Genomic DNA, 19,945 nt, shown 5'->3' on the forward strand with positions numbered 1-19,945 from the left:
CATAAGTTGTGTCATTACCCTAATGCAGCAATGACGGACCTTGCGTAATAAAAAGCAAATTAAAAAACATTGGTTTCTAGTTAATTACTAAGTTAAGCGTGTACTGCTTCATTATTTGTGCCCCTCAAATAAAGTGTTACCATTTGAATGAAATTGTCTTAGCTTGTTGTTTTCCCAGCATGACCTACAAAATCATACAAAAGTGCCCAGTTACGGACTGCTCAAAGGCTTTTGCCGAAGTATGAAAAGAACGGAAGACACCACGTGGTTTCTGCCAGTTATGTGATACTGACATTTATTGTGGCTGAAATTATCTCTTAAAACTTTGTAACAGATGGCTTCCGGCGCTTCGGGGCAAAACGTCCCGCAGCATCACAGACACAGGCCTGCTGAAGCCGCCACGACATCCAGATTACTGTCGCGTATCTGTGGAAATTCAAGCAAGAGCCTCGAGTTCTCCCTTACCCTGTCTAAGCAGAAATTTGGATTATGTAATATATTGACTGAGAAAAATGAATTTACATTTTCCTCAACCGAGTTTAGATATTGCATTTTCTTCCCATGTTGACTTGGGGTTCCATTGTTAATGTGACTTAGGAGAAATGCCATCTGTGTGATTGTCTGCCAGTCCGTGCCCTGTAATGGACTGGTGTTCTGTCCAGTGGGTGTGACGCTTTTGTGAGCCATTCCTACTAGGAAACATGTAATGTATAAGCAGTTAGAAGATGAACAAACCAGTAATCTTCATTCTTCAGTTACACAGTCACTTTCTTGTAAATAATGGAATAATAAACCAGAATGAATGAATAGCAGAAATGAGAATGATGAGTAGGGCTACCCTTCCTTTTCAGCGGCTCCCTCGATTACCGATCATTGGCAAAACTTGGCCGTTAAACGAGGAGTAGTCTAAGGGAAGAATAACCTATAGTGAAAAAAACTAGCAAGCAACAACAAACAAATGGACCGGCTTGAGCCATTTTTTACTTAAAACCAGGAACAGCAAACTGGCTAATTTACATCACAGTTCTGTACAAGTCTGGAAGATGTTACACAAGTCATACACCGGCTTTTCTCAACCATCATGTGTTGAAATGATTACGTTAAGCTATATTTCACAATCATAAAACAAGTACTATTTGTACCAAAATCCCATGTCTTCCCACAAAGTATGACATTTCCATGCTTAACAAACCCAAAATGCCCTTCCAGCGAGGGGTAGGAGAGTAGGCATCGGTACGCTGCTTTGTTGTTTTCCCAGCATAAAACAAACTACTATAATGCCACAGATCACTAGACGTATCAAACCATGCAAAACCATGTAAAGCAACTTCCCACATAGCAGACAGGTCTGGCCCAAATCTGGCGTCAAGCCGGCACTGCTACCCACTTAACAAGCACATGTGGGCCCATTCTCGCTGAGTTGTGGCACATTCGGTTCACTGTCAGCAACGGCAAAAGATTGCGGGCCGATTGTGGGCTGAGCACGGCAAGCGATTCTGGCTGACTGTCGGCATCTTTCATCTGGGCCAGAACTGTTCTGAGCGCGGCGAGCGATTCTGGCTGACTGTCGGCATTTTTAATCTGGGCCAGAACCGTTCTGCCAGCGATTCTGACTGACTGTCGGCATTGTGCGTGTCGGACGACTTTGGCTGACAGTCATCCCTTTCAGCATTGGTAACATGCTTTGTGCCGTACCTAGCCCTCACCTGGCGTAAATTTCTGGCCTGATGTCAGATAAATATTCTCAAAAAAATTCTTAACATGGAACATCATTCTGACTACAGTCTATAGGAGGGGTCACCAACATGGTGCCCGTGGGCACCAGGGCGCCCCCAAGGACCACATGAGTTGCCCACGGTGACTGTTCTAAAAATAGCACCATTGAGTAGCGTCTAAAATTTAATTTTATCCTGTTGATGTTGTAAAGTGCTTTAAACGCCTCATCTGTCTGTTGATGTTACAAAGTAAAGTTTAATTAAATATAAATCAGTGGTTTGTTGAAAAGCATTTATATGTTGTTTATAGTAGAAGTAAAAATAAACTTTATTGATATCAATTGTGTAGCCATTGTGCTTTATGATGTCACTGGGCCTGTTATGGTCCAAATCAGGTAGAACCATGTCTGGGCCGTCACTGGGCCTGTTATGGCCCAAATCAGGAAGAACCATGTCTGGGCCGTCACTGGGCCTGTTATGGCCCAAATCAGGAAGAACCATGTCTGGGCCGTCACAGGGCCGTCATTCTTTGCGGTATCTGGGCCAGAGGAAAATGTATAGTGTGGGCCAGATCTGGCCCAAAAGAATTTTGCTATCTGGGAAGGTGTACGTTTTTATACAGCGTTGAAAGAACGCCAATACATTCAACCCACAAATCAAATGAATTACAAATAAACACGTAAGGCTGTTTAACGTCATTAACAGTTTGCTTCGCACCCAGCGCTTGTTGTGGCAACTTGTAATGATGAGATTGTGTCTTATGGTCTGTTTCCAAACGCCACCTTGTGGTGAAGTCAAAAGGCTCTTATCGCCAGTTCTCATGTTGTCAGTCAACAGCCTTTGCAGGCCCACTAAGGAAGGAAACTTAGTATAAGTATAATTACAATAATGTAATATTATTAGGCCCTCAGCAGTAGGCCTATTAGCACTGGCCAGTGCCGGTGTTATGCTGAAAAAGGCACCCCTGCCGTAGAATGCATGCCTGTCTCTAAATGACCGATTGGTCGCTGATCTGAAACGAGTTGAGCTACTTTGTCGAGTAAGGCTACCGTAGTGCTAATCAATAGCCCCAAAAAACCCGTAGAACTCTAACCCTAACCCCAAAAAAACCCAAAAAACCTCTAAAACCCTAACCCCCAAAACCCCCTAAAACCCTAACCAACCTCTGACCCCTAAAAAACCCTTAAAAGCTCAACTCGTCGGAACACCGTCATGCATTTAAGGCAGGGATGCCTTTTTCGGAAACCGGAAACACCGGAAAGCGGCTCCCATCTGTACTGAAACCATTCACTAATCTTATTACAGAGGACTATCGACATAGTTGAGCCACTTTCGTTATACAAATGTTTAATTACCCTTCATCAATGTTTATATGTCGCCAACGGCACAAAAATCAAGCCCATCGAGTCACAGAAATGGCATTTTTGAAAATCTTTTTATCTGTATAATAGAAATAGGTAAAGCATGGCATTGCAGGGCAGATCGGAAGGACGTGGTTCCGCGTCAGATGCTCTCGTGGTTCAGCACCCAGGGGTAGCTGGCGCTGTACGGAGCCCCTGCGGCCGGGGGGCGTGGGTGGGTAACGTCAGCAGACAGGGAGACGGGCAGATGCTGTTGCTAGAGAACAGCTAGGAGGGAATATCAGGGTGAAGAGGCATCAACCTTAGAATAAACCTCGGCTTTTATGGTATTTTGGAAAAAGAGAGGCTCATCCCAAACAATGGTGTATTATACAGGATTAAGGGTGAAATGGAGACCATATTAGTCGTGAGATTTGTAAGTGTACATAAAGAGAAGCCTAAGCAGAAATGATGCCGTCTAGGTAGGGTGCATGAGCAAAGCAGTCATTGTGACTGGAGGAATACGCTGTGTTTACAGTCTGTTTTGAGCACCGTCGGCAGTGCTGCAGCCGAATAGAGCTCCGTGTCTCTCACGCCCTGCCACCAAGCGCTTTTGTCTCGTCTGCCCTGGGAAGAAAGGAGCTGCCCTCTCTTATCACACACCTGCTGCTCCGGCCGGGCTGCCTCGGGAGCCGAGGACGCGGCGTGCGTCTGCTGTTCACTGGAACATGAGGTGTTTACGGCGCCATTCCTAAGACGTCGGTCAGCACAGAGCAAGGAAGAAGAAAAGAGGAGGCGTTGCAGATTATTTTACCCGACATATGTGAGTACGGTCTGGCATTCTCCGCCACGCCCAGTTTCTGCATTTCATAGTACAGTGCAATTTATTACGCTTTTCCTGCATATAAATCAGTCCTCCAAAATCTGATGCTGGCATCTGTATTTGCACAATATTTTACATTGTGGCATCTGTGTTTGCACAATCTTTTACATTTTATTAGTCATTAAAGATCGATCTACTAGATGACATTTTATGCCCAGTAGAAATGCTAATCAGATTAACTAGCCCATTTCTTAATTAAAAAAAATGATGCTATATCTGTCAAATAAATGTAACAGATTAAGAGCAGTAATGCAGTGCAGCCTTGTGCATTTACTCTGCCGCAGGCTGCCCAGCGCGCGGTGCCACTAACTGGCGGGCATTCCGAGACGTGCCAGGTCCGCGGCTACGAGGCACAACAACAGATGTCCTGTGAAAAGCAGAACGAGCTAATAGTGTCTTTAAAACGTTAATGGGATTTGACATGTCAGGGCTGACGTGAATGACGTGTATGATAAAGTTATTGTAAATTTGACTTTTTTTCGGGTTTTCATGTCATGTATGCTATTAATTTATAAGGGTCAGGATTTTGTTCGTTTCCCGCTTATATTCCATGGGGCTACCTGTTGTTTAATTTCTCCGTCATTCGTCATAATTTCTGTCTGTTAAGGATGTGATACCAAAACACCACTGACCTGGGGAGCCTAGATCTACTTCCTTCCTATAGCTCTGCTTGTGGGTTTGGGAGTGAAATAGTGTATAAGATTATGCTGCATACCATTAAGCGGCTTCATTAACAGTGCCGCAATGGAGATCCTCTTATGCAAAAGACATGAATACGTCCCAGTCTGTAATAAGGGGGGTACTGGAATGTTACACCCCTAAGTTATTCCCTGGCTGAGATGCATGTTTGTATTAGCGGGGGGCTTTAAAAGGGGGGGCAGCTTCAAAGCCCCCTGAGTAACGGGCCGCTAAAAACAGGGAAATGTGGAACCTGATCAGATTGTTCCGGGTTGGGGGCATATTTTATGCTTTCTTGGGACCCAAAATGTCTTGCCGCTCCTCTAGGTATTGGGACAGAAGCAGAAAGGATCTTGAATTGTGACGCCCCAGTACGAGTCTGATTCTTTACAGACAATGGCATGACGCATCAGCCACACAGCACATGAAGGATCAGCCACACAGCACATGAAGGATCAGCCACACAGCACATGACGCATCAGCCACACAGCACATGAAGGATCAGCCACACAGCACATGAAGGATCAGCCACACAGCACATGAAGAATCAGCCACACAGCACATGAAGGATCAGCCACACAGCACATGAAGGATCAGCCACACAGCACCAGGAGGGAGGCGGCTCTGCTGCCCGTTAGGGCTTCATGGAAAATGCCATCAGTCTCCGTATTAAATACCAGCAGGGATGCTTTCATTCTGATTGCTTTTGCAGGCCGGCGGATATCGTAGGTTATGCCTTTTAAATCACTACCTGAGAGATTCAGTTAACACCCTTCAATTAAGGTGGACTCAGTGTGACAGAGGCTGCTTTGTGTTTCCTGCCAGCCCGAGTGCCTGTGAACAGAGATGGGCAGCACAGAAGCCACGCTGCGCATGGAGAACATGGAGGTGAAGGATGAGTGGCAGGATGAGGACTTTCCCAGGTACCGTGCTTGATGTGTCCAGCACCTGGCCATCAGACACACCCAATGAGGACAGTTTGTCTGAACAGTCAAACAGCTTCAAGGCGTTCAGGCTCTAAGTGACCCAGTCTGTCCCCGAGTGGGAATTAGATGGTGACTGGGAAGTTTAGATTCCTGTACTCTGATGTTTAGCTGTGTTGTAATGTTGGGGTAGATATTGAACTAGATCTAACCATCAATGATATCTACATGATCTGAAGGAAGTCACACGAATGGTCAACAGGGCAACTGGTTGGGGTCAGTTAGTGTGCATTGTCAGCTGCTTTTCATACGTGTATTTAGGGATCTACTGGATTTTCTCTGGGTGATCAGTTGAAAGTATATTTAAATCATGGTTGTTCAATATCGCAAAATAGCTGATATCACGATATCCACGATATAGCCGGTGTCTGGAGAAATGTTTATGCCTGTCATCTGAAGCCCTGGTGATTATTCTGCATGTGCCACGTAATCACAACACAATATCTGCAGCCCAATTTTTAGTGTAGTTATTTGGTTGCAATTCTAGCTGTATTTTCAGTGATCAGCATGCAGAAAGAACTACAGGCAGCTGTGACAGATGGAGAGGACACACAAGTGAGCTCCAGCCATAAGCGTGGATTTAATTAACAGCAAAGTATAACCCAGAACTCATCACTAATATCAAGGCCATCAACTGCAACTGAACGCTGGTCACAGGAAGGCAAGGAAGTTACGTATAATGCAGCCTTTCAGTCTTTTAAAAAGGTTTCTCGACATTTCAGTACTATAACAGAGGGATAGGGCAATGTGACGTTCTTATGTAGGAGAGCGACCAGAAAGCACTTCGGTTACACAGAACGTTAATTTACTCACTGAAATGCAATCACTTTAGAAACTTTAGCCTGCATGCGGTTTAAACATAAATGTAAATTCATATTTAAGATGAGCTGTATTTTACATAACATACTGTATGCAGTAAATAAATAATAAACAAGACACAAGTAGCCTTCAGGTTATGCAATTTTTGTCTGATTGTAGTTAAATACTCATTAATTGCATTGCCATTTGTGGAACATAATGAGATCAATGTTTACGTATGAAGAATTTTAGTATCGGTATCAGAATAAATGCAAGGTGACTGTCATGTATATAATGCTTTGGAAAGCTGTAAGGAGAGAAAAACAGATGAAGAGTAAGAGCGACATGAATAGACAGAGAGAGAGAAAGAGACAGAGAGGGCTGTGGTGGGGGATGGAGAGAGGAGCAGGTGCGGCCTTGCCCTTAAATGGTAAAAGGCTGTGTCATGTGACGCAGTCAGCAGAACACAACAGAGCATCCCCCTGTTAAGATGGAGGCAGGGCAGGCCTGGGAAACGACCTGCAGCAGATGCATCATCATCAAGGCCCGATCCCTTTGTGTGTCTCGCTGGTGCAGTGAACGTGCAGCACTCTGCGTCTGACGTGACGTTCGGTGCTGAGGAATACAGGCGACAGAGCGATTCAGATTACCTTTTAATTCTCCATTTTGTATTGGTGAGTACAAGCTATTCTGGTTCATCTGTTATGGTGCTTCGTCATACCGTAGGGAGTGTCGCCTGTTAGCCTGGCTGCTCTATTTGGCATATTATTAGCAAAAAATGGGTTTGAGACGCTGGTGTTAAACGTGCGATGAGAGCAGCTGGTGCGAGTTCAGTCAGACCCCGGCTTTCCGCTCTGTCGAACATTCTTGTTATTGCTGAGGTTCACAGTTACAATGATATTGGGATTGAATATTGCCTAGTTTCATCACTGGTACATGCTGTGTTATTAAATCACAGTAAAATAAGCTTTTATGTTGCTGTTTTGTTTTTTTTCCCTTCGAGCTTTTAATCTGGTATTTATGCTTTTTCCCAGTGTCTCTGCTGCTCAGAAATGCTTAACGTCATGGAAGGGATATTAGCAGTAATAACCAGTGCAAGAAACCTGACACTTCCTAATAAAACCGTGGGAGTCATAAAGAGAGACGAATCACAAACCATGCAGTGGATGCAGTGAGGCAGAGCAGTGTAGTATGTTTTCAGTTTTGGATTTTATACTAAAATTAGATGAGTGCTACTCTGCTTTCTCCGGCTGACAGTAGCGTGGCCTGCGAGCTGCAGCCACTAAGACCTGCGTGGGTATCAGCTGCGCATCAGCTGCACGCTAACTGTCTGCCAGGGTGATCACCCGTCTCACTCCCTGCTGTTACAGGCCGCTGCCTGAGGAGGGCGACATGGAGACGTCCTGTGGGCTCATGGATGACAGAACCTGTGAGTGAGACTTACTGCTGACACCTGTGCTGATGTGCCCCCCCCCACCCCCCCCGTGTGCATACAGATGGTCAGAATGCATATGTTTGTATATATATATATGAACGATTTTCAGTGTGTCTGAAAAATGAAGAAAATCAATCACATATGGACTATACACCTGCACTCCGCAAAGCTAGTGTGACTGGTTCCTAGAAACGGCTCAAATGGCACAAACTGGCAAATTAGGCAGCTATTCCCATGATCTCCTTTGGGGGAAATTATAATTCGTTCCATGTCCATCTAAGAAACCGCAATTAATTTCCCCAAAATATCCCTAACATTCAAAAATATTTAGTTCAGCATGATAAAGAACACTTGAAATACCAATCACCTACATACCTAATATTTAATTACTTCTGTGATTTATATGCAGTTCTGTGTTCTGGAGTAGTATAAAAAAAAATGAAAAAATATCTAAAATAAAAAAAAAACACAAAACAGAAACCAAAGGCCGCTGTGATGCACTGTTCCGGTGTTGATCTTACTGAGAAGTGCTGAGTGTGCAGAGACACATGGCTTGTGTGAGCCCGTTGTCATCGCTGGCCGTAGGCCGGTTGTCTGCTCGCTGTGTCCGATTTCGCTTAGACAGGAATTCCAGGAGCTCGGAAAACCGGGAGCTAGAATCCTGGGGCACGGGTGTATGTTACATTTGCATGCTGAGTAATAGTAATGGTTTATATCCTGCATGGAGGGAGCCTCACACCTCTGGCTCTGTGCATTTGAATTGCGCTCTGTGTGTGTGGATTTGGCGCCTCCTCTCTGCTCGTGTGGATTTGGCGCCTCCTCTCTGTGTGTGTGGATTTGGCGACTCCTCTCTGCGCGTGTGGATTTGGCGACTCCTCTCTGCGTGTGTGGATTTGGCGACTCCTCTCTGTGTGTGTGGATTTGGCGACTCCTCTCTGCGTGTGTGGATTTGGCGACTCCTCTCTGTGTGTGTGGATTTGGCGACTCCTCTCTGTGTGTGTGGATTTGGCGACTCCTCTCTGTGTGTGTGGATTTGGCGACTCCTCTCTGCGCGTGTGGATTTGGCGACTCCTCTCTGTGTGTGTGGATTTGGCGACTCCTCTCTGTGTGTGTGGATTTGGCGACTCCTCTCTGCGTGTGTGGATTTGGCGACTCCTCTCTGTGTGTGTGGATTTGGCGACTCCTCTCTGCGCGTGTGGATTTGGCGACTCCTCTCTGTGTGTGTGGATTTGGCGACTCCTCTCTGCGCGTGTGGATTTGGCGACTCCTCTCTGTGTGTGTGGATTTGGCGACTCCTCTCTGCGTGTGTGGATTTGGCGACTCCTCTCTGTGTGTGTGGATTTGGCGACTCCTCTCTGCGTGTGTGGATTTGGCGACTCCTCTCTGTGTGTGTGGATTTGGCGACTCCTCTCTGTGTGTGTGGATTTGGCGACTCCTCTCTGCGCGTGTGGATTTGGCGACTCCTCTCTGTGTGTGTGGATTTGGCGACTCCTCTCTGTGTGTGTGGATTTGGCGACTCCTCTCTGTGTGTGTGGATTTGGCGACTCCTCTCTGTGTGTGTGGATTTTGGCGCCTCCGCTCTGCGCGTGTGGAATTGACGCCTCCGCTCTGCGCGTGTGGATTTAGCGCCTCCTCTCTGTGTGTGTGGATTTGGCGCCTCCTCTCTGCACGTGTGGATTTAGCGCCTCCTCTCTGCGCGTGTGGATTTAGCGCCTCCTCTCTGCGCGTGTGGATTTGGTGCCTCTGCACTGCACGTTTGCATTGGGTGTCTCCGCTCTGCGCGTGTGGAATTGACGCCTCCTCTCTGCGCATGTGGAATCGGCGCCTCCGCTCTCCGAGTGTGGACTTGGCATGTTCTCCCTGTGACCCGTGGGCCTGCTTTGAGTGCCCCACAGTCTAAGCAGGCATCTCTCAGGCTAATCAGCATCATTCTGTTGGCCATTGTCTGCCCTGTGATGGACTGGCGTCCCATACAGGGTGTCCCCAGTCCTGTGCCCAGTGCTGCCTGTGAGCCCCCCCCCCCCCCCCACAAGTCTGCCGAGGAACGGCAGCTAGAAGGTGGATGGATGGATGGGTAACTGAGTGACTTAATGCAAGAAAATAGTTTTCTTGAGAAGATGAAAGTATTAAAGTAGAGAAGTAACTTTATCTGAACTGGGTGGTGGGCTTTCCCTGCTGCAGCTCCTCTGAATGTGGCTGGTGGGGGCGGCGGGGGCCCAGTGCACCATAAACGGCGCACATTAGTGGCCCCCGAGATGAACCTGTCGCTGGACCACAGCGAGGGCTCCCTGCTCTCTGACGACTTCCTGGACACACCCGACGACCTGGACATCAACGTCGACGACATCGAGACGCCCGACGAGACTGATTCTCTGGAGTTCATCACCAGCGGCAATGATCTGGAGTGGGAAGGTCAGCCTCAAGCCAGGGTTCGAACACGCGGGTTTTTCACCATGTAGACCTCGAGCACTGACAGTGGGCAGGTTAGAGGGAATCGCTTGCATTGTCTTCAACGTTTACGTTTTTTTTTTAGCCCCTGTAATTGCAGGCTGTTGGCACTGGGTTAAATAAATGTTAGACTAAGACATGGAGCAGCGTTACCAGTGGAATTCCTGCTATGTAATTAAATGGATTGATGCAAATTAGCAACTGTCCTGCATAACTGCACACTGTGCGGATGCTGACAGCGATAACGAGGGGCCCTGATGTCTGGGTGTGTTACCCTGCGCTCAGATGACACGCCGGTCGCGTCTGCCAAGGCCCCCCCCGGAGGACAGGGTGCCCAGGAAGGTGAGGAAGGCGACGGGGCTGGCGGAAACGGGCGGCTATGGAGGACGGTGATCATCGGGGAACAGGAGCACCGGATTGACATGCAGGTCATCCGGCCGTACCTGCGCGTCGTCACACACGGCGGTCAGTATGCGCGGACGAGCGCCGAGCCCGGTCCCGCTTGCTGGGCTCTCAGGGAAACTCACGTATCTTTGGTTTCCTCTCCTCCCCGCCCAGGTTACTATGGCGACGGCCTGAATGCCATCATCGTGTTCGCGGCCTGCTACCTCCCCGACAGCAGCTGTGCAGATTACCACTACATCATGGAGAACCTCTTCCTGTATGCAACCAGCTGATTCCCCTGCCTTAGTCCTTAAGAACTCCATAGAGCTTTGATATCTCGTCTTACCTGTTTGTGAACTTTTCACTGATCATGTCGTCCCCGTCCCCCCCCACCCAAAACAAGGTATGTGGTCAGCAGTTTGGAGATGCTGGTGGCTGAAGACTATATGATCATATACATGAACGGTGCCACGCCACGAAGGAGGATGCCAGGGATCAGCTGGCTGAAGAAGTGCTACCAGATGATTGACAGAAGGTGCCACGCCCTCATTCTTTCATGCACCTCATTTTTAAATGCACTTCATTCTTTCATGCACTTCATACAAGGAATGGGTACCATCATGAGACATCGTGAGCGCTTGTGGCACGCTTACATTTTGTCTGCGTAAACAGAGACGATACTGGACAGTGCAACCGTGAAAATGAAATTTATTTTTGGAAAATTTACTCAACTGTTAAAGGCATTTTAGATTTAAAGTTTTAGGTTTGTTCCTTTTTTGACTAATATGTTCAGTTTTTGAAGTATTAAAAATGTCTAACTGACTGCCTGTTTTTCTGTTTATTGTTTGCGATGTTCTATGAAGGCTGCGGAAGAATCTGAAATCGCTGATTATATGTCACCCCTCCTGGTTCATTCGTACTGTTCTGGCCATCTCCAGACCCTTCATCAGGTACGGCCCTCGCTGGCTGCCGCTGGGAGCTGTTTCATGCTGCTCAGCTTCATGGCTCCTTTGTTTTCTGCAAAGATTTTGAAAGTTAAGACATAATATACTTAAATACAGTAAGATAGTAGTTACATAGATTTTACTGAACATAAATTGCAAAAGATTTGTTTTGTCACAGAAAGGTCATTTCGGTAATCAGGAGTCAATGGGCTGAAGTCAAAACGATGGTAATCTGGGGTCAGCGACCCCAAATAAACAACAAGCCTTATTTTGGCACTTGATGTGGTTCATTGAACATGAAGCCAGGCTGATTATGATGCGTTCCTATTGCACCGCAGTGTGAAATTTATGAACAAAATCCGCTACGTGCACAGTCTGGAGGAGCTGGAACAGATTATACCCATGGAGCACGTTCAGGTTCCAGAGTGCGTCCTGCAGTAAGTACTCCTTTCCTTCAGGGGGAGTCATTTTTAAAGTCACAATCACTATATTCACTGCAGACAGTATCAGTATTTTACTATGTAAACATATTGTAACATTAAAACCAGACATTAAGACATAACTTGGTATTCTAGATGTCAAAATGAAATTGCTGTTAGAAAATGAGATAATTACAATAATTGGAAGCTATTGTAGATTCATATTCCAGCTTCTACTTTCTTTTTTCTTTACAGGTTTGATGAAGAAAGAATTAAAGCTCAGAGAGAAAGGTGAAATGCTTACATACTGTACAACATAATCGCTAATATGAATGTGTATTTCTGATAATTTTAAACCAGATTGTTCCACAGCGCCGGGATTGCAGGAAATTGCAGGAACGTGAAATGTGCTAGTGAAGAACAGCAAAACCAAGGAAAGTCATGCATGGTCTACTCCCCCTGCAGGATGGAACATGAACAGCAGAGGGAACAAATGCAGGCTTATCCACAGGCTTCAGCAGATCCAGAGAGGTTAGAGTGGCTTGTACACAAATCCCTGAATGGCTCTGAGTATTTAATATATATATTGAATTTTGTCTACTTTCCCCCAAATGCAAATATAGGGATACATCAGCAATGGAGGAACATGGACTGTAAAGAAAATCTGTAGTTCCGATCTTTATGCAAGGTAAGGCACTAACAGCGCTATTCAAAGCCACTTGCAGTTCTAACAGTGGCCACAAGGGGGCTATCCAAAACCTTTGTTGCTTTTTGCACTGCTGCTCTAAGATTCAAAATATTTATTGGCACATGCGTGAATGACCTGGTGTGCCAGAAGAGAAATGAGATTGCAGCTACTCCAGATTGTGCAATAAGCAAGACAGAAGGATAACAAAACTAAAGTTATGCAAGTTAGCAAAGTAAGTACTTGTGTAAGTATATAAAAAGACAAGACAAAAACATTAGAGGAAAATATTTAAAGTGCAGGTTAGGGCTAGAACTTTATATCTGATATTGCTTAACGCCCTGGACCTACATCGCTGGATGTAGGTGTCCTGCAGGGTGCTGAGTGTCCCTGATAAAGCTTAACGCCCTGGACCTACATCGCTGGATGTAGATGTCCTGCAGGGTGCTGAGTGTCCCTGATAAAGCTTAACGCCCTGGACCTACATCGCTGGATGTAGATGTCCTGCAGGGTGCTGAGTGTCCCTGATAAAGCTTAACGCCCTGGACCTGCATCGCTGGATGTAGGTGTCCTGCAGGGTGCTGAGTGTCCCTGATAAAGCTTAACGCCCTGGACCTACATCGCTGGATGTAGATGTCCTGCAGGGTGCTGAGTGTCCCTGATAAAGCTTAACGCCCTGGACCTACATCGCTGGATGTAGATGTCCTGCAGGGTGCTGAGTGTCCCTGATAAAGCTTAACGCCCTGGACCTACATCGCTGGATGTAGGTGTCCTGCAGGGTGCTGAGTGTCCCTGATAAAGCTTAACGCCCTGGACCTGCATCGCTGGATGTAGGTGTCCTGCAGGGTGCTGAATGTCCCTGATAAAGCTTAACGCCCTGGACCTGCATCGCTGGATGTAGGTGTCCTGCAGGGTGCTGAGTGTCCCTGATAAAGCTTAACGCCCTGGACCTGCATCGCTGGATGTAGGTGTCCTGCAGGGTGCTGAGTGTCCCTGATAAAGCTTAACGCCCTGGACCTGCATCGCTGGATGTAGATGTCCTGCAGGGTGCTGAGTGTCCCTGATAAAGCTTAACGCCCTGGACCTACATCGCTGGATGTAGGTGTCCTGCAGGGTGCTGAGTGTCCCTGATAAAGCTTAACGCCCTGGACCTACATCGCTGGATGTAGGTGTCCTGCAGGGTGCTGAGTGTCCCTGATAAAGCTTAACGCCCTGGACCTACATCGCTGGATGTAGATGTCCTGCAGGGTGCTGAGTGTCCCTGATAAAGCTTAACGCCCTGGACCTACATCGCTGGATGTAGATGTCCTGCAGGGTGCTGAGTGTCCCTGATAAAGCTTAACGCCCTGGACCTACATCGCTGGATGTAGGTGTCCTGCAGGGTGCTGAGTGTCCCTGATAAAGCTTAACGCCCTGGACCTGCATCGCTGGATGTAGGTGTCCTGCAGGGCAGGCAGCTCTGTCCTGGTTATTTGCTCAGTGCTCTGTATCACCATCTGCAGTGCTCGGCGGTCCTTGGAGCTGCTGCTGCACCAGGCAGTGATGCTCCAGGGCAGAGGTGGATAGTTCAGGTCCAGAAAGTAAAAATCCAGACCAATTTTTTGTTTCAACCAACCAGTTGAGTACTCTGTGACTGTGACTCTTCACACAGCTGATTGGTTGAAAAAAAATCTTTGTTTGGATTTTTACTTTCTGGACCTGATCTGTCCACCTCTGCTCTCATACAGTAGCGCTGTAGGAGCTTTTTTGCAGCACAGAGGAGATATTGAATTTTCTCAGCCATCTCAGACGGTACAGACACTGCCTGGCTTTCTGCACCAGGAAGGACGTTGGGGTTACTTACATTTTCATTTTAATTTATTTACTTAGCAACATGCTAGTAAGGATGCTTTGGGCCTGAGAGCAGGGTCAGGCAGTAACCAGAGCCGCGGAGGCACTTCTGCTTACGGGCCTAGCGTAAGAGCCCAGCGATGATGTCATGAGTCAGCCGGTCGTGGGATCCGGCTCGGCATTCCGGCCGTGTTTCCAGTGCAGCTTTCACAGCTGAGTGCAGGCGGCAGCTTTGTGCAGTTTGACAGGGCGGTACCCAAGGCTGCAGCTTTGTGCAGTTTGACAGTGCAGTACCCAAGGCTGCAGCTTTGTGCAGTTTGACAGGGCGGTACCCAAGGCTGCAGCTTTGTGCAGTTTGACAGGGCGGTACCCAAGGCTGCAGCTTTGTGCAGTTTGACAGGGCGGTACCCAAGGCTGCAGCTTTGTGCAGTTTGACAGGGCGGTACCCAAGGCTGCAGCTTTGTGCAGTTTGACAGTGCAGTACCCAAGGCGGCAGCTTTGTGCAGTTTGACAGGGCGGTACCCAAGGCTGCAGCTTTGTGCAGTTTGACAGGTCGGTACCCAAGGCTGCAGCTTTGTGCAGTTTGACAGGGCGGTACCCAAGGCTGCAGCTTTGTGCAGTTTGACAGGGCGGTACCCAAGGCTGCAGCTTTGCGCAGTTTGACAGGGCGGTACCCAAGGCTGCAGCTTTGTGCAGTTTGACAGTGCGGTACCCAAGGCTGCAGCTTTGTGCAGTTTGACAGTGCGGTACCCAAGGCTGCAGCTTTGTGCAGTTTGACAGTGCGGTACCCAAGGTGCCAGCTTTGTGCAGTTTGACAGTGCGGTACCCAAGGCTGCAGCTTTGTGCAGTTTGACAGGGCGGTACCCAAGGCTGCAGCTTTGTGCAATTTGACAGTGCGGTACCCAAGGTGCCAGCTTTGTGCAGTTTGACAGGGCGGTACCCAAGGCTGCAGCTTTGTGCAGTTTGACAGTGTGGTACCCAAGGCGGCAGCTTTGTGCAGTTTGACAGTGCGGTACCCAAGGCGGCAGCTTTGTGCAGTTTGACAGTGTGGTACCCAAGGCGGCAGCTTTGTGCAGTTTGACAGTGTGGTACCCAAGGCGGCAGCTTTGTGCAGTTTGACAGGGCGGTACCCAAGGCTGCAGCTTTGTGCAGTTTGACAGTGTGGTACCCAAGGCGGCAGCTTTGTGCAGTTTGACAGTGCGGTACCCGCCGGTCAGCTGACACATAATAAAACGATGCCTTTTTGGAACTGACGGGTATTTTTGCAGTGTTCCTTTCCAGTTGACATTATAACTTAAATGCCTTTGGTCTACGAGAGCATCAGAATATTATGTCCAGATTTTAAAGCTTTATGTGCCTTTCATTATTTTGGGATTTATTCAGTGTCCGCTTCTCTGGAGACACACTAAGAAATGCTGTGTAGTATCCTGCTTTTACATTTTGCATTTATGTAATATACTCAAATTATGGACCAATAATAATGGACCAAATTTTCAGAGTCATGTAGTTATGAACTGTAGTGCTGTGTACAGTGACATAACACCACAAAAGAACATTACTAGAACTTTACTATTGTTTTACATCTGAGATTTTAATTTTTCTCTATCTCTCTTTTAATTGACAGGGAGAAGTTTCTATGATATTTATTGGACAGGAAACAACCGCACAATGAAAAGAATTCCTTCTGTTCTTGATTCATTATTGAAATAAAAAATCAAGCTGCTCTTTGAGATGACCATCCAGATGCCCGCCTCCCCACCAGTCAAACTGCACGCTCTCCTAAACTCTTTTGCTATGGGATTTATGATGTCGTCGTAGACCCAGCATGTGCCACTGCAATGGAAATAGTGTCTCTTCTGGGACATACGAGCTGCGCGATCTTAGAGGTTGTCCTCATCTCTTCGATAAATGCACATCCGTTTTATTGGCTCACAGCATGCGTGTCGCACAGCCCTTGCCAAACATGTAGCATATTCATTGCAAATCTCATTCAAGGGCACTGTTATGTTTGAGGAAAACCACTATCAAGGACAGGGAGGAGTTTTTATACATTATATTTTACTTGGGCGTAGTACCTGAAAAAGGCTGGAAAAGTAAACAAAGCAGTTTGTTATTGTGTTTTTTTTTTGTATTTACTGGTTTATACCCCATTATACCGAAGACCAGCTCAGCACCAAGTCTGAAAGCCAGCTGCATGTATGTCCCCTGTGCATGCTGTGTGTACATGCTGTGTGTATGTGCTGTGTGTGCATGCTGTGTGTACATGCTGTGTGTACGTGCTGTGTGTACATGCTGTGTGTACATGCTGTGTGTACGTGCTGTGTGTACGTGCTGTGTGCGCATTCTCTGTACATGCTCTGCCAAGCGGATTAGAGGGGTATGTCTCTCACTGCTAATTTTAAAGACAAAACTTTCACTGCTGATTTTAAGGACAGATCTTTCACTGCTGATTTGAGAGATGACTCTCTCACTGCTGATTGTAAGGACAGATCTTTCGTTGCTGACTGGAGGGATGCATCTCTCACTGCTGATTGTATGAACAGATATTTCACTGCTGATTGGAGGGATGCATCTCTCACTGCTGATTGTAAGGACAGGTCTTTCACTGCTGATTGAAGGGATGCATCTCCCACTGCTGACCGGAAGAACAAATCTCATACTTTTCTGACCGGAAGGATATACCCATCACTGCTGATTGGAAGAAATAATCTCATACTCTGAGGGCTGCACCTCTCGCTGCCAATTATAGGGTCACGTCCCTTGCAGCTAGAAGCCAGCGGCTTGCAGGTGCCATGCAGCATAGGAGGAGATGAGCCTGAAGAAGCCAGCTGAAATCTTCTGTATAAACCCCTAGTCACAATCTCTACCTGACACAGCTATGTTCTCTGTGGGCCCCAGGGCTCTGGGGCACCTTCCATTACACCATGAATGAAGACCCTGGAGAGAGGGATACCTGTGGTGGTTCTAGTTCTGCATAATGGGAGGTAACCCCTTTCACCAGCACAAAGCAGCAGACACCAAGCTGTCATTATAGATGCATAACCTGTGTCTCCCTCCCAAAGCACACAGCGTCCCCATAAGACAATCGCAGCTTGAGTGTCCATCAGTCTGTCCTGCAGAGTGGTGAAGCACTTAAAGTGTTGATGTCGATATTTATGCTCATTGTCTCAGATGTCATCTGAAATGTGTAACGATGTAAGCGCTTGAGATTTCTTCCCACAAAGCTGTATAATACAACTGCGCTTTCACTAAGTGTACCTTCCATTCCACCGCCATGTCATGCCGCTTACGGCCTCGTTGCCTCTGTTTATTTTAAACTGAGGGGAGACAATGAACACAAATCCAATAAAACATGGTCTGTATCCGTTTCGGTGCCTCAGCAAAATAGTTGATGTGGTAACTTTACTACATGCTTTTGTTTATGTAGTTGGCGTTTCCCAATCCGGTCCTCGGGGGCCCGCAGATGGTCCACGTTTTCGTTCCCTCCTAGTTGCTTGCCAGCTCCATTGCTCTACCTGGGCCATCCTGCACCCCCCCCCCCCCCCCCAAGGACCGGGTTGGGAAACACATGTAATTAATTAAGTGAGCATCCATTTGTTTGAGTCCGAGTCAATGAGGGAGTCTCGTCCCCATTCTGGTGTTGTCCGTATCGTTTGGACAAGCCAACAGCATGCTTTGTTTGCTGAATTGCATTGTTAATTTGTCTCAGTACTGCATCCAACCAAAAGAAAACTGAAACAAAAGTCATCTTATGTTTGCATTAACTGGCAGTAGGAAATATGACTGAGAGTTATTTATTTTTTCTATTCATTACATAATGTTTATATTGTTTGAAAAATATTTCTTTGCACTAATAATTCTCTAATTAGTTGTTATGATATAAGGAAAATAAGATCTGATCTGAGACGTTTTGATGCCACGTTTTTACTTCTTTAATTATATTTAAATGCAGTTGAAACTTTTGTCTTAACAAAAAGATCTTCAGCGCATCTTATTGATGAAAAAACTACAAACAGATGGAGACTGGAGTCCTACTACGCAGCCTTAATGAACATACATTTTTTGAGACCATTTGGCATCTTCTGCATAGTAAGTTTAAAATAAATTTGAAATCAGATTCATTGCTCTGATGTATCATATTCCACAGTGAGGTTTTAAGAAAGTCAGGACACACACCCCATTAATGTTTTCGTCATGGTGAAATTGTCCTATCGGTTGGCCTTTGGCTTTAACTCGGTTGGCATTCTTATAAGGTTTTGATTATTTTTATATTTACCAAGAAAGTGCCATTTCTGAATGATATGCCTATATTTTTGTGCCAAATTTGTATCACGCTGGTTACGAAGCTCACCTTTGAAGAATACACTGCCACCACGCAGTGACAAACTTGGAAAGTAAAGTTGCATTGATTCCAGGTTGCTCCTCACTCACAACATACACATAAATTTGTCTCACTGTGTTTTGCGAAGACAGCCAGTGCAATCAACTGTTTCTTGTAAATAATTCATGATGTTATCAATAAAGTAAAATTTGGGAAAATTGCAATATCAGAATATTGTCTGGTCAGGTGGTTGTGTGTGAAATACTTTAAAATGAACAGTTTTAACATTTTGACTTCCTGTGTACCATCACTGCTTCATAGCTGCAGGGGTGGGGGTCGAACGTGGGGCTAGGTCTTTGTGTGAGATGTTGGCCTGATGTTACCTGGGTTCCCTTTGGATACTCTAGTCTCTTCTTCAGTCCAGTAACATGACCTTAGGTGAATCATACTATCTAAATTCTCTGTAGTGTGTGAGCCCTGCAGTGAACGGACATTCCATCTAGGGTTTTCACACTGACTTGTACTTCCAGGGATAAACTTCAGGCTGTGTGATCCTATATTGCTTTGAGAATAAATGGAAAATTAGTCAATGTGTTTAGGTCTTGGTCTTGATCCTTCTCTTTAGAAAAACCTACATTGACCAAACATAATTTGGTAAAATAAGCAGGGTTCCAAGAATAATGATTTTGGTTCAAAGGTTTTAAAAGTTGCTTTCATTTCACAGCTGGTCAAGTACCACTGCTGCAAATAATGACTTTATAAATATCTCACAAATCTCCCAGTGAGTTTTGCTTGGAATGGATTGTTATACATGTTCGAGAAAAAAACTGCAGCTATGAAATTATCACAGGACACCACCAGGCGTATACGTGTCCAGTCAGATGCAGAGTCACATGAATTAGCGCTGTGTGCAGCTGAAGGTTATGTGAGGAAATGAGTAAGTGACAAAGAGATCTAAATAAAGAACAAGCCGGGTACCACAGAGGACAGAACAGGTACCACCACCAGGAAAAGAGGCAAGTTCAAAGAAGTTAATATATATTAATTAACCCTAATCCGGTCAGTCAAAAATAGGTTTGTAG

General features: G+C 46.2%; 1 protein-coding gene across 3 annotated transcripts; it reads left to right on the forward strand.

Annotated features, from left to right (window-relative positions):
* The first annotated feature begins 3,300 nt into the window (after nucleotides 1–3,300).
* On the forward strand, nucleotides 3,301–19,087 carry LOC111860308 (ATCAY kinesin light chain interacting caytaxin). 3 transcript variants are annotated; one of them, XM_023843883.2, is made up of 13 exons: nucleotides 3,301–3,878; nucleotides 5,442–5,539; nucleotides 7,768–7,826; nucleotides 10,014–10,244; nucleotides 10,566–10,745; nucleotides 10,839–10,941; nucleotides 11,068–11,199; nucleotides 11,528–11,614; nucleotides 11,947–12,045; nucleotides 12,283–12,318; nucleotides 12,400–12,558; nucleotides 12,651–12,715; nucleotides 16,167–19,087. In XM_023843883.2, exons 2-12 carry the CDS (start codon nucleotides 5,463–5,465, stop codon nucleotides 12,682–12,684), a joined length of 1,197 nt encoding a protein of 398 aa, XP_023699651.1. In that variant the 5' UTR covers nucleotides 3,301–3,878; nucleotides 5,442–5,462; the 3' UTR covers nucleotides 12,685–12,715; nucleotides 16,167–19,087. The 3 variants fall into 3 exon arrangements, with proteins under 3 accessions (XP_023699651.1, XP_023699652.1, XP_023699654.1); XM_023843884.2 differs by having other exon boundaries at nucleotides 12,493–12,558; XM_023843886.2 differs by lacking the exons at nucleotides 3,301–3,878; nucleotides 5,442–5,539 and adding an exon at nucleotides 6,785–7,071.
* The last annotated feature ends 858 nt before the right edge of the window (nucleotides 19,088–19,945 follow it).

The sequence above is a fragment of the Paramormyrops kingsleyae genome, chromosome 15, assembly GCF_048594095.1.
Source record: "Paramormyrops kingsleyae isolate MSU_618 chromosome 15, PKINGS_0.4, whole genome shotgun sequence".
NCBI classification, from domain to species: domain Eukaryota; kingdom Metazoa; phylum Chordata; class Actinopteri; order Osteoglossiformes; family Mormyridae; genus Paramormyrops; species Paramormyrops kingsleyae.

What these genes read in the sequence shown, in the direction of transcription:
- LOC111860308 (XM_023843883.2), top strand. Translation starts at nt 5,463, where the DNA reads ATGGGCAGCACAGAAGCCACGCTGCGCATGGAGAACATGGAGGTGAAG. An exon ending in CAGGATGAGGACTTTCCCAG is followed by an intron (nt 5,540 to 7,767) that starts GTACCGTGCTTG and finishes CTGCTGTTACAG; the next exon opens with GCCGCTGCCTGAGGAGGGCG. An exon ending in ATCTCCAGACCCTTCATCAG is followed by an intron (nt 11,615 to 11,946) that starts GTACGGCCCTCG and finishes ATTGCACCGCAG; the next exon opens with TGTGAAATTTATGAACAAAA.